The sequence below is a fragment of the Medicago truncatula genome, chromosome 7 (genome assembly GCF_003473485.1).
Source record: "Medicago truncatula cultivar Jemalong A17 chromosome 7, MtrunA17r5.0-ANR, whole genome shotgun sequence".
Classification (NCBI taxonomy): domain Eukaryota; kingdom Viridiplantae; phylum Streptophyta; class Magnoliopsida; order Fabales; family Fabaceae; genus Medicago; species Medicago truncatula.
In genome coordinates, this window is record NC_053048.1 from 56,105,374 (window position 1) to 56,118,705 (window position 13,332).

General features: G+C 34.9%; 2 protein-coding genes across 2 annotated transcripts; one reads left to right on the forward strand and one right to left on the reverse strand.

Moving 5' to 3' along the window:
* The first annotated feature begins 1,844 nt into the window (after positions 1-1,844).
* Positions 1,845-3,347, forward strand: LOC25499753 (RING-H2 finger protein ATL3). The gene has a single exon (XM_013595181.3). It carries the CDS (start codon positions 2,210-2,212, stop codon positions 3,077-3,079), a length of 870 nt encoding a protein of 289 aa, XP_013450635.1. The 5' UTR covers positions 1,845-2,209; the 3' UTR covers positions 3,080-3,347.
* A 748-nt stretch (positions 3,348-4,095) lies between these two features.
* Positions 4,096-11,292, reverse strand: LOC25499754 (pumilio homolog 23). The gene is made up of 8 exons (XM_013595182.3): positions 10,314-11,292; positions 10,046-10,213; positions 9,383-9,526; positions 9,019-9,138; positions 8,690-8,875; positions 5,960-6,108; positions 5,003-5,185; positions 4,096-4,779 (listed from the first exon to the last, which is right to left on the reverse strand). Exons 1-8 carry the CDS (start codon positions 11,145-11,147, stop codon positions 4,332-4,334), a joined length of 2,232 nt encoding a protein of 743 aa, XP_013450636.1. The 5' UTR covers positions 11,148-11,292; the 3' UTR covers positions 4,096-4,331.
* Between the last annotated feature and the right edge of the window lie 2,040 nt (positions 11,293-13,332).

Genomic DNA, 13,332 nt, shown 5'->3' on the forward strand with positions numbered 1-13,332 from the left:
CCCTGGCCTTCGTTTTCGCACCTAAAGACATTGCTTATCTCATATCACTTTTTTTTTCTTCAGAAATCTGCTTCTATGGTGATTGAATTTGTAATGGATCAAAACTTACTTGTGAATCGGAACAAAAGAACTATAACAAGACCTAAAATCATAAAGCAACATAAAGCTCACGAATATGGGTGTACACAGGTCGGGTCAGGTTGAACAAACTCATTACTCAACTCGTTCAACTTTCAACATATGAAGTTCGTCACTCAACTCGCATTTTCACTCTCAAACCTCAACCTGATCAACCTAATTGTGAGCGGTTGGATCGGGTTGTGTGTCTAAAATAAAAATAAAAATTTTTGATAGAAAAATCATTATTTTTTAAATTCTCAAAAAATTGTGGTTTGAAATGAGAATCTGTTGTAAATGAAATTAAGGTTAAGTTGGGTTCATATTTGTTTTTGGTAGAAATTGAGCTCAGATAAAAAAAATATTGACATATATTTCTTAAGTTTTTTTTTCTTTCTTAAAATAATAACATAATAAATCAATACTAGGGGGTCCGTTTCGTGGGTCCCGTGGGTTCGAAAACGTAATCTCAATACTCAAACCAAACATTGTGGGTTGTAGTAGATTGGGTCACGTTAGACCCGTAAATGATCGAGATAGAATAATTAACGAATTGAAAATTGTTCTTCTCCCTTTTGTTTTTACTCATTCACGTGTATGCGTGAGTTAACTCACGTTGAAAAAACCAAGCGTGAGTTAACTCACGCTGGACATAATTAAGGGAATGAGTAATTTTAAAAGGGAGAAGAGCAATTCCCTAACAAATTTAGTCGTTTTGGGTCATTGTGAGTCAGCACACACCCATGAATATCTTTAATCACGAAATAAAAAAAAAAAAAATCAATTATATGAAGAAGGACGAGAGAAGGCGACCCTTCACTATGAGTATATTTTTTTAGGGATATTAATCTTTCATTCTGTTTGCTTTCTGTATTCACTTTGATTTTCTGATCATTTTCTTTTACTAATTATTGAATAATAAATAAGTTTTGGAGCAATCTCCGTAAGCTTAGTTCAGTTGGTAGAGACAGTGTATAATATATGCAGGAGTTGGGGTTCAAACCCCAGAGGCTCCACTTCTTCACATTTAAAATGTGTGAGCTCCCGCCTCTAGGCTATTTGACAAAAAAAAAAGATTTGGAGCATGTGAATGGTTCACAAGCTTTGTTTAATTGGCCACCACTCATGTCCAAAGTTCATTCTACTTTATACACAACCTTATTTCTTTACTGAAAGGTCGAAAGGTGCAAAAATTACACCTGATTTAAGATAGAGGAGTAATGTGAAATTTACAAAGTATGATAGAAAGTTGGATGTATTACTTATTGGTATTTTTTATCATGGACAAGTTTGCATTGATAAGAAGTTTAAAGTGGTAAATATGTATTGAAATTTGTGACTGAATTTTTTTATCATTTACAAGTTTGAAACTAGATATGGACATATATCCTCTAAAAAAAATGAAAATATATTTATTTTTAATAAAGTTGAATAAAGATATGATATAAGGTTTTATGGCATTATGCGTTTGATGTACAATACATAAGATAAAGAATTTATAAAAGAATATTGTCTTAAAAATATAAGTTAAACACTATAAAATCATAAATTTATGTTATTCTATACAAAAACTATCTTTATTTTTTAAACAATATAAAATTACCCTTGTTAAAAAAAATGATTTGAAGGAGACATAATATTTGGTCTTCTAGATAATTCGGGGTGTTGAATAATATGAATTGGTACCTTTTGTGGTGGGGGGATTGATTACTACAGATACAGAGGCTGCTGCTAATGGTTTGACTTTGGGTTTGAAATGAAAGTATTAAAAGAAAGATCCCGGAAACATGGCAGTAAGAGAAAGGAAAGTTTGATATATCTATCACGAATTGAATGGCGTCATATTTCTCTTCTCCTGTCTCTGTCTTGCTGAATACTCCCTCCCTCCCTCAAATTGCCAAGTCAAAAGTCCATTGTGGAGGTTTGAACAAACTCTCTTGTTAGTCTCCCCTCCCCTTCCCTTCCTCCTACCTATATCTTATATTTCCCTCCTTCCCCTTTTTCATTCTCATTCATTCATTCAAACACATCAACACACCTAGCTCTCTCAGTTCAATTATACTTAGCCACCTGCTTCTAAAAAGCTTCAACAATGAGTGACTCATTGGCAAGTGATAATAATCAACTTCATGATTCCCCAGCCGTTGATATAACCGGCAAGATCATGGTGGTCATCATCATTCTTCTCTTCATGGTTATTGTTACTTTTCTTTTCTTCCATCTTTTTGCCAAGGGATTCTGGTGGACTCAGAGTCGGAGGAGCAGTGACAACAATTCCCAATCCCGAAGGCGCCGGCGTAGTGGTCAAGAGGGTGGTGGTCTTGATCCTTCCGTACTCAACTCCCTACCCATATCAATATTCAATTCAAAAGAAGATGGTTTTGATTTGGAGTGTTCAGTTTGCCTGTCGGAAGTGGTTGAAGGAGAAAAGGTGAGGGTTTTGCCTAAATGCAATCACATGTTTCACATAGATTGCATTGATATGTGGTTCCATTCCCACTCAACCTGCCCTCTTTGCAGGACAACACTTGCTGCAACTCCTCCTCCCTCCTCAGTAGTAGTAGTAGTAGACATAGAATCATCAACATCTGCTGCTGCTGCTGCTGCTGCTTTTCCCACAAATGTCTTGATTTGGGGCAACCACAACCAAATAACCTCTTCTTCTTCATCTACTACTTCGGAACAAAACACTTCTTCATCATCATCCGATGGTGATAATACTATAAATAACAACAGCAGAGCTGATGATGAAGGAAATGGAATGTTAAGGATTGATATACCCAATGAGTGTGAGGCCACTACTTCATCATCATCACCCTTATCTTCGGCGGAAGGGAGATTAAAGTCATTAAAGAGGCTTTTAAGCAGTAGCAGCAGAGGCATAATGAGCCTGAATCCTTGGAGTCCCACTTCTACTGTCCAACAACAAACAAAGCCAAAGGAAGCAGCAGGACAAAGCTAGCTGGCTGGCTAGGGTGGAACTCCAATTTCCCAATGTTTTATTCATTCATTCATTATTATACTTTTTAAGTACATATATAGATGTACATGTAGGTATGTTAATGTAAGCCCGCCCAAACTGAGGCAGCAGCAATCAATCAATCAAAGTTGTATATTATACAAATACTCTGAGAATAGAAAATTAAATTTAAAACAAACCAGGAAGTAACTGTGCTGACCATTGTAAACAAGAACCAAAATAAAATGGTACTGTCTTCTGTCTGTGACCACCGTCTTCTTGGCCCTCTCTCTCTCTCTCTCTCACTCACACACGGGCCATACAAGTGCACTCTTTGCCATCAAGCAAGACATCATCTTCTCTCAAGGTTTTGCGTGCAAATAGAAATAATCTTTCAAAACAAGTGGATTCAAGTTTCCAAATGATACCCCCAAGCAAATCAAATCTCTCACAAAACAAGTAGTAACTGTTACGTTAAACAGTTTAGAGTCTTTCCATTATGTGACTGTTGTGCTGTGCTGTTAAAGCAGGTGATTCAAACTACATAATCGTTTACAGAAATTACATCTCCACCACAGGTTCAATCCTTCAAAACATGGCTGAAAAGACAACAAACAGCACAGCAATATCAGAATTACTCTCTATTCTTCTCTTATTTCGTTCATCTGTTTTTGTACATGGATATTCAAAAGCCAAGTGCCAATGACTATGCATTGCAATTTACTCTCACCGGTCTCAACTATAAAGATTTTATTTTTCAGATTTATTGAATAACTGATGTATTTAACTTAAGTGAATCTAAAGAGATTTTTTGCTTATAAAATTTTAGTCCCTATAAAATTTGAATGATAGATAACTTTAGTCCTCCGTATTATTGTAGTCTTCAGTAATTTTAGTCCCTATTTTAAAAACTTTTTAGAAAACAGAATATTTTTAGTCCTCCAAAATAGTCTCTATAAAATGCAAATAGGGACTAAAAGTGAATTAAAAAAATTAGGAACTAACTTGAAAGCTAATAGTTTTGTATTTTAGAATCTAGAAAAGTCAGAATGATCTCAATATTTGAAGTTAAGTCATACATTTCCGGTTCCAAGGGTATTCTTTGGAGGAAAATTTTCTATATTTTGCACTTGCAGTAATAAGTACTCAGTGTAGGTGGTAGATGATACAAAATTACTAGCAAAGAGCAAATAAATTAACCATGCTTAATGCCATCATTTTTCTTAAAATTCAATAAACAAAATTGTCTTCCACTCTACTCGTCTGATGTCTTTAATTTCTTCCCCGAAGCCTCAGATGCATCACGATTTCTTTGTCGTTTCTTTGCAGTCTTGGCTGCCTTAGTACCAGCAGTATCATATCCACTTTCAACCTTTTCCTTCTTAGACCTTTTCTTTTTCCTACTCGAGTCATCTTCATTTCCACCAATCTCAGCGTTTTTCTTGTTTTTCTGCTTTGCTTTTTTTGGGTTTCTGTTAAAGCCATCCGTGCTCAGAAATGATGAAGAACCAAGGGATTGGTCAATTTCTTTTCTCATTTCCTTCACATTATTTGAATTAGGTTTATTATTTGAGGTATCAGCAAGGAAGCCATCATTTTTGGTTGACCTTGTATCACTGGAGCCAAACGTAGCATAAAATTCTTTATAAGTAGATTCTTTGGATGCTTGCTTTGACCTCCAATGATCTGGACTTGCAGCAAATCTGTTGCAATAAATCAAAGGCATAAGTATTGCAGATAAGCTTGATTAACACAAAGGAAACACAATATTACTACAATGGTCTATCATATGTCAGACTCTAATTCCTAAGCTTTAAGATATGAACAGAAAAAAGCTTGAGCCCTTTATATGGTATGCTTTCTATTTCTAATTCCCTGGATATAGATATGGAAATTCCATAACTCAGCAAATATACAACAGCATACCCATCAACATCTAATTTCCTCAATAGGTAAGAGCCCTGCTTTGTCTTCGAAAGCTCACTTTGCACAGCCAATAGTTCAGACACTATAGTCTCTCTTAGTGATAGGTTACAGGCTGTGAAGCACTTTTCAATGGTAAAAGCACCTGATGAGTGGAGTGCAACCTCTCCAAAATGCCCCTGTAGTCTACAAAACAAGTTACAAAAGAAAGGGAAAAGAGAGAGACACTCAATACTCTTGAAATCTATTAAATCACAACAAATTTCTTGAAATTTTCAGCTTGCTGAAGTTTAGAAAAAGTTAGCTAAAAACTATGGGAAAAAATAAATACACCCTCCAATACTAAGGTTTTGGCAACTAGAGTGCACAGCTAAAATAATTGGAATTTACCGTCCTCTCAAATTTGCAAACAATTTCAATAGCTAACCATTTTTTTTCAAAACTCAAGTAATAATATCTGAAGAATCCCAAATCACAAGGGTTAAACTGTAACTTCAAATCAAATATATTAAATTTCAGCCAAATAATTATTCTCATCTAATGTGCATGTATCTGTGATACTAAACTTGAATATGAATCTTATAAAGTAGTTATAAAGTAATAAAACATCGGCTATTGATTCCATTTATTCCTTTAGCTTAGCATAATTAAGAATTTTACAAAAAAAAAAGGGTTAATTAAGTTTAGTCCCTATAAATATTCCCAGTTTTGTTTTTAGTCCCTACAAAATAAAATCACACTTTTTAGTCCCTGTGACATTTTCCTTGAGCATTTTAGGGACCAAAAATGCTGAATGAAAATTTTTGACAGGGACTAAAAATGCTGATGGAAAATTTTTATAGGGACTAAAAAGTGTGATTTTATTTTGTAGGGACTAAATCAAAATTCTGAATATTTATAGGGACCATTTACTAAATTAACCCAAAAAAAAATACAAAAAAAAGAGTTGAAAAAACATACTTTGCAACCAATCTGCGCTTCTGTTTCCCAGGAGCACCTGAACACAGAAAAGCCTCAATAACATGTGATCCTCTAGCATTTTTCACCGCCTCAAGAACATGAGCTGTGTCCATGGATGTTATACTGGTGATAAAAGGTTTTATATATTCCTGTAAAAATAAAATGAAGGAATACAGCACATGAACACCATTTTGTAACACAAATGAAATCAAATAATAAATGGGAAACTGGAAACTGTTTTAGGCATTCTACCTTGCATAGAAAGATAGACTTAAAAGCACCACTTGTTTGAATATAATATAACCAGGATTAGCAATATATGGCATGGGGTTTACATTGATTTCCACAATAAGCATAACACGTCATCTAGTTTGTCTACACACACACTATGCATCTAAATATTTCTATACAAATATATACAAGTAATTATTTTACTATTAGTTTATATGATAGAAATGGGAAACCTCCTATTAAACAAGTTTATGTTAGGAAGTAACTGAATAGGAATAGAGAGGAAGATATTAACAGAATTATATAACTGATTAGTAAAATTGTAACTGCCAGTAGTTAGTTGTTGAGGTAGGTGTTAGGCTGAGCTTATTAATATAGGGTGAATTAGTTAGTTAAGTCACTTTTGCATAATAAGAAATTATTTGGGAGGCCTCTAATTCCTCGAATTATCTGATAACTTGGAAGTGAACTCCCTTTTGTACTGAAACGGTTTATTCCCGGAAGATTTCTTACTGGTCCTAGTCCTATCATTATATTACTATTAATATTGTTCTATTTAATTATTGGTCTAAAAGCCTAAGGTACTCAAAGGCCTAATTTTTTATGATGCTTTTAAGTTGAATTTTTCTTTAGATCGGACCTTAAGGGTGTGATTGATCTGCTAACATAAGGCAACATAAGGCAGAACAGCACAAGACAAGCTTTTATGGTATTGAATGACTTTTGGTCTTGTACGATTTTTTGTGGACATAAGTCTATTTTGGTATTTTAGACAACTTGTACGTGGAACAAATAGTTGTGTTGTGGTTTAGTGAGGGACAAGAATTTCAGTTTTTGTCTTATTGTACAGTTGGGGTTGTCATGTCCTTCATTGTTAGCAGGTCAAATGCACTCTAAGGGCCTAGACGTATTCTTCTCCCTTAATCTAGTATTCTTCTCCCTTAATCTAGTAGACCTAACGGATGTGTTGTGTAACGTTGGCCTGTAGCAAGACATTTGTGCTGCACACAAACAGCAGCTACATGTGCAGCTGTAAAAATCACAGGAGCAGGGCAAGGCAATGGGGATTGGCTTCCGTTCTAAACTTGAGATAGAAGCCTCTAGCAGGAAAACGCAATTCTTGTTGGAACATGCAGATTTCGTGGTCTCTTTTTGGGGCCAGAAAACTCAGATCAGGTCAGGAATCGTGCCAAGTCCTTTCTTTTTCAATTTCTCCTTCATCTCCTCTGGTTTGGCCCTGAAGTGCTGCACCATACGCGTCATCCGCGGCACTGGCCACGCCACCATACCACAGCGTATTGGGGAGCTCTGAGGCGGAAGCCACCCGCTCGGAACCACTCCTCCACAATTTTGACACTATCCGCCACCACTACTGACAACCCAGCAAATCATAATTCATAATAATATAAAAAATTCACCACGCTGGCAGATATCTGAATGTGCATCACTATCTTACCCAAAAGACATGCAAATAACAAATCATCACTAAATTGGAAGACTCCTTGCCCTAACATCAAACATTTAAGCTTCCTAAATTTTAAAAGGCTACAACACCACTTGAAGCTCCTCACATTTTCATATTAAACGACAGTCAAAGATATTTTTGTAGGAGCAATATATCCCACATCTGCGCCTCAAGAATAAGTTTAACTAAGGTTGTCGAACTACAAGAGTCTACATAAACTCAAGTCTCTTAATACGTTTGAAGTTATGGGGTTGAGACTCAATAATGTTTTGCTCACCTCCTTTGCAGATGCAGCTGTGTAAGAATGTTAGATGCATACGTGGAATAGAGCACTGCAACTGTGAAGTGAATGTTTTGTATACTACCAAGTTTAACATAAATGATTTTGCAAGCAAGTTAACTCGATTTTGGTACCTAGAGTTGTAAACTCATACAGTTCTAAGTTAACTCGAGAGTTTGACAACCGTGAGTCTAGCTTTAAAGCTACAATCTAACCTATTAAACAATGCGCCAAGTGACAGCAAAAGATTCCAACAAAGTCAAAAATGCAAACATACATCTCCTATATTTAGTATTTTAGTTTACCCTAGACCCTGTTCATGTTCAATGTAAATAGTTATTTTCCTACAGTTCAGTGGGCAGGACTTATTAATCAATATTTCTAGGCTGTAATTGGTGATGGAAGTCTTATAGACAGTGGGTAGGACTTATTAATCAATATTTCAAGGTTGTAATTGGTGATGGAAATCTTATAGATAGTCTTAGAAGTGCTCCATCTTCTTTGAAGCATCCATTTCAGGACCTCATGAAAGGTCTCTAAGAAAAGGCTTAACCAAACATTGGAGACCTATTCTGCATAATAAGGATGCCCTCATGCCAAAAAAAAAAAGTTCTACATAACATTTCCATGTTGGGAATCTGCTTGTTCCTGTGCTATACCTTGAGATGATTGACATGTCTGCATGCCCCCTCCTACCCTTTTTCAATCAAAACCGAAAAGAAAGAAAAAATGCAAGTTCAAGAAAATTGCTTACACTATTAAACCGGAATATTGACTGCAGGATCAGAGACCCCATGACGTTCATTTTTGCTCCACTTTGCCAGATCCAACTGGATTTATCTTCACAATTGAAATAGCTATCAAGAAATAGTAGTCGTGGAACAATCCATTTTGAAGACTCGTCTGCTAAACACACTGTTTTAGCAAGGACTTGACAACACTGCCACAAAGGAACAGAAATGCAATTAAACTTTTCATAAAGATGTGGAACAAAATGAAGTAAAATAATTTCAGTACATAATAAAAGTAACAGCAAGTATATAGGAATCCACTAATCCTAGATACAATAACTAAATTGCAAACCTTATGTTCATTAATATGAAGCCTTTCACATGCAGCAATAAGTGAAGCAACCACTCCCGACCTTCCCATTTGGAAAAGACCCTCCATATTTGGCCTAAGCTCATCCCAGATCAGCTCCATCTACCAAAGCGTTGAAAAAGTTAAAACAGAAATAGGGATAACATTTTGCAAAGAGAAGTTATAATACAAATAGATGTCATTAAAAGAATATGCAATAGAAAATAGAAAAATGGAATACATGCAAAATAATCCAACCAATCCTATACTGGACAAAATTAATCGATGGCCAGCATTAAACTTCTAAGATTAAAAAAGTAAAGCAATAGTCAATACTTTAAAATGAAAAAGAAACTACGCGTAATACCAGATCTTGATCGCTTGCATGGGAAATCAATGCTTGAACAACAAAGTTCCCATGTTGATGAGACGATAACTCAAACAAGGAATTCCTGAATACTTTTGTGAACAATTCATTGAACAAGGCTACAGGAGACACTTCCAAAACAACCTGTTAAACATTTAGAAAAATTGATTACCTCAATGTCTATTTAGAAACAGAACTTCATTGATGCCACCGTAAAAAAAATGAAGGTATATAATGACCTGTGAAAATAGGCATCACACAGGTTGTATAATGAATCACAGGACAATTTACAAGCATGATATATCTAACGGCAAGACCATTGTCAACCATGAAAAATCATTTTGGGACTAACTAGTCTTACTAATAATACATAACTTGACATAGTTACTTGTAAGTTGTAATACCAAACTTTCTTTTAGATTACATTTGTGGAAGGGTTAGTTTGAAAATGTATAATAGTATACATTGAAAAACTAAAGGAAAAATACACACAATAGACAGTTTTGAAAGGAACATGAGAATATTATTATATTTTAAGTAAAAACAAGTAAGAATAAACAAATTATATATAGTATCTATTAAACTTCTCTTCGTATTATAAGGAAGTTCTTGCACTAGTATAAGTAATTATAAAGAGGTTCCCTCCTTTAGGTTTGCTTATACCTCCATTAGATGGCTAAAGCCAGGTTCTTTGAACAAATTCTTGAGCTCTGGCACTATTGCAGTCTCTATAAGATTCCCCTCAGCATTGTTCTTATTCTTGCAGCCAAGAAGGATAGGAATGACATCTAACAACAGTTCATCATTGCCTGCCAGCACCCTTAGAGTTGTCTGCCATTCATTATTGAATTGAAGGAAAATAAAGTTAGAATGAAGTTTGAAATATTTTATCTACACAGTATGATATGAACCATAAACATGAATAGAATACCTGAAAAACCAAACTACTAAATTGGTCAAGTTGAAGGGACTTGATGTATTTTGTAGCATGGTTGAACATCTGAGAAACAAGTGAATTCAATAAAATTGGGAATCCAGAGTGAAAAGCATCCTTGTTTGAAGAGAATTGTTTAAAATTCAAACGTTCAGCAAGAGCGGTAGTGGATTTAGAGAGATAGAATCCAGAGTTATCTAAGGGTACTCCTTTACAAAGGCAAAGAAGAGTACGAAGCACATGGGAGCCGTAGCAATTACACATAACATCAAGAGAATTGGCGGCAATGACATTGCATATAAGGGTTAGAGCTTCCTCAACGAGAGAGTGAGTATGTTGGTCGTAGTCGTATTGAAGATGAGAAGCGAGAGAGTTGATGGCAGTCTGGGCAACATGAGAACCTGATCTATCCATAGCAATGAAGGGGAATTGATTGGCACTGCTATGAAGGAAAGCACAGAGATTATCGACATCACAACCCTGTAGGATGGTTTCCAAAGTGTGGCTGAGAATATAATCAGTTGCAATTTCAAATTCTTTACCCTTTGTTTCTTCAAGTGCATTGGCGCATATGAGTGATCGTTCCTCCAAAGCAACGCCATCGGATTCAAAAAGATTAGAGATTTGAGACAAATATTTAGTAGTTTCAGGGTCAACCTGTTTCCTAATACGCGAAGAAGAAGAAGAAGAATAACTGTTGTTGTTGTTGTTGGTATCAGATTCATATTCATGAGTAGAAGAACCCTTCTTAGGTTTCTTACTCTTCTTGCCTTCTCGACCCATTGAGCTTCTTCTTCTTCTTCGTAATGCTTTTGAACCAATTGAAACCATTGATTCACCTTCTTCACTTGTCTTCTCTCGTGATGTGCTGCCGCCACCACTCTTCACAACGCCTATCTTCCTTCGACTACTTTCTAGGGTTTTACTTTTACACACACCCTGCTACATACAATTGCAAATCCATCTCCTTTTTAAAAAATTTGGTTAAATTCCATTTTTTGTCCCTTAACTATGCTTAACTATTAAAGTAATATCGTTTTGGTCCCTTAATTATAATTTGATTTATTTTGATCACTTAATTAAAATTCGATTTATTTTGGTTTTTAATTTTCTCTCTGTTACAACTTTTGGTTATTTCCGTTAGTTTTAATTCAAAAACGTTAGGGTTTATTCATTTTCTTCTGGATTTTTTCTGAGATTTTTGTTGGTGAAGGTTGATGGAGATGATATGAAGATGAAAAAGAGGAGAAAAAGATGAAAAAACTCTAACGTGTTTGAATTAAACTAACATAAAGGACCAAATGTGTATCGGACAGAAAGTTAAAGGACCAAAATAAATTGAATTTTAATTAAGGGACCAAAGCGATACTACCTAAATAGTTAAGGGACCAAAAATATCATTTAGCATAAATTTTTCTAATTACACTTACGGTTTCATCAACCCTGGATTTGTATGAATCGGCCAAATTCGTCCCCCAGTTTTAACGAAATATCAAAATAGTCCCCGAATTTGTTATCAAAATGGCCCCTCCGTCCAAATGTTATGTTACATGTTGTGTTGTCGTGTACACGTGTCAACAAGGAAGTCACGTGTACAAGGACCAATTTGATGGAAACGATGAAAATTTCAGTTTTCACTTTTCAACTTCAATTTTTTGTTTTTCCAATTTTACCCTTGCCTTCCACCCTCATATTTCACTCTTTTCACATCAAACACGTCTTTGGCCTTTCTACTTCCCGCTAAAACCTTCACCATCTTCGCCTCTCCAAAATCATCATCATCTTCGGCGATCAACGTTAGATTTTTGAAGGAAGAATTCGTCTGTGGTTAAGGTAACGTCGTTCCTTTTTTTTTTCTTTGTTCGTTTTCACCCATTTTTTGCCCGTTTTTTTTTATTTTCATTTTCAGTTTTTATCATTTCGTTTTCAACTTTAAACTTCATTTGATGTTTGCTTCGTCGTTTGTTTGTGAGTGTTGTGTTTTTGAGATGGTTGTTTAGATTATTCATTTTAGAGTTTTCAGTTTAAGACTTAAAAATTTGATTTTTTTCTAGTTAGTTACTAAAATTGATGAAGATGAACTTAGTAATGAAGCAAATTATTGATTGATTAAAACAGTTTCTTAAAAGGGTTTGCTTTTTAGGGTTTGCATTTTGATGTTGTTTTGTTTGTGATTAAGACAAATGTTGCCAAAATTCGTATGATGGAGGACAATATCACGTTAATCCTCCATCACGGTGGCGGTTTAGAGCAAGATGAGTATCAGAGGCTAAAATATGTTCGTGGTGAATTATGTGTTTGGGAAAAAATGAATGTTGATGAGTTATGTTTATGGGACGTTGTAAAGGCTACTTCAAGGATCAATTTGATTTCTGTTTATATAATCAAGGACTTATTTGATGGTATTTTAATATAATGTAAGGATCAGTTTGATAGTTAGACAAATAATTCATGGACTAATATGATGGTAAAATTATTATAGAAAGGATACATTTCATTCATCTTCAACCTGTTTTCATTACAACTTTACACACACATAAAACAATACAGCGGCATGTTAAAAAACTCAGACAAGCAAATTATGACTATAAAAAAAATTTAATCGATCACTTTGATAATTCTTTTTGCCCATATGCCCACCCCATCATTTCGGATTCAATTTGAACAGTTTTGCTTGAAGAAATTATGGAGATTCTGGTTTTCGGATTCAATCAAAAAAGTTAGGGTTTGGAGTTTTTTGGAAAATTAATGCAAATTTTTTTTTGGATTTTTCTGAGAATGTGAAAAATAAGGGTCTTGCTAACCAGTGCCCTCATGACAATGGTTAAGGAAACTAAAAGTAGTAGTTTTGCATTAGAAATTACAACTTTTTAACTTTTAGAAAGTTGAATTCAACACTTTTCACCATTTTTCAACAAATTATTTCTATTTATGTTCTCTTAAACAATGCCCCAAGGCCACTCCTTAGCATCTCCCTAAAATGAAAAGAAAAATGGGTCTAAACGATGAAATTTTG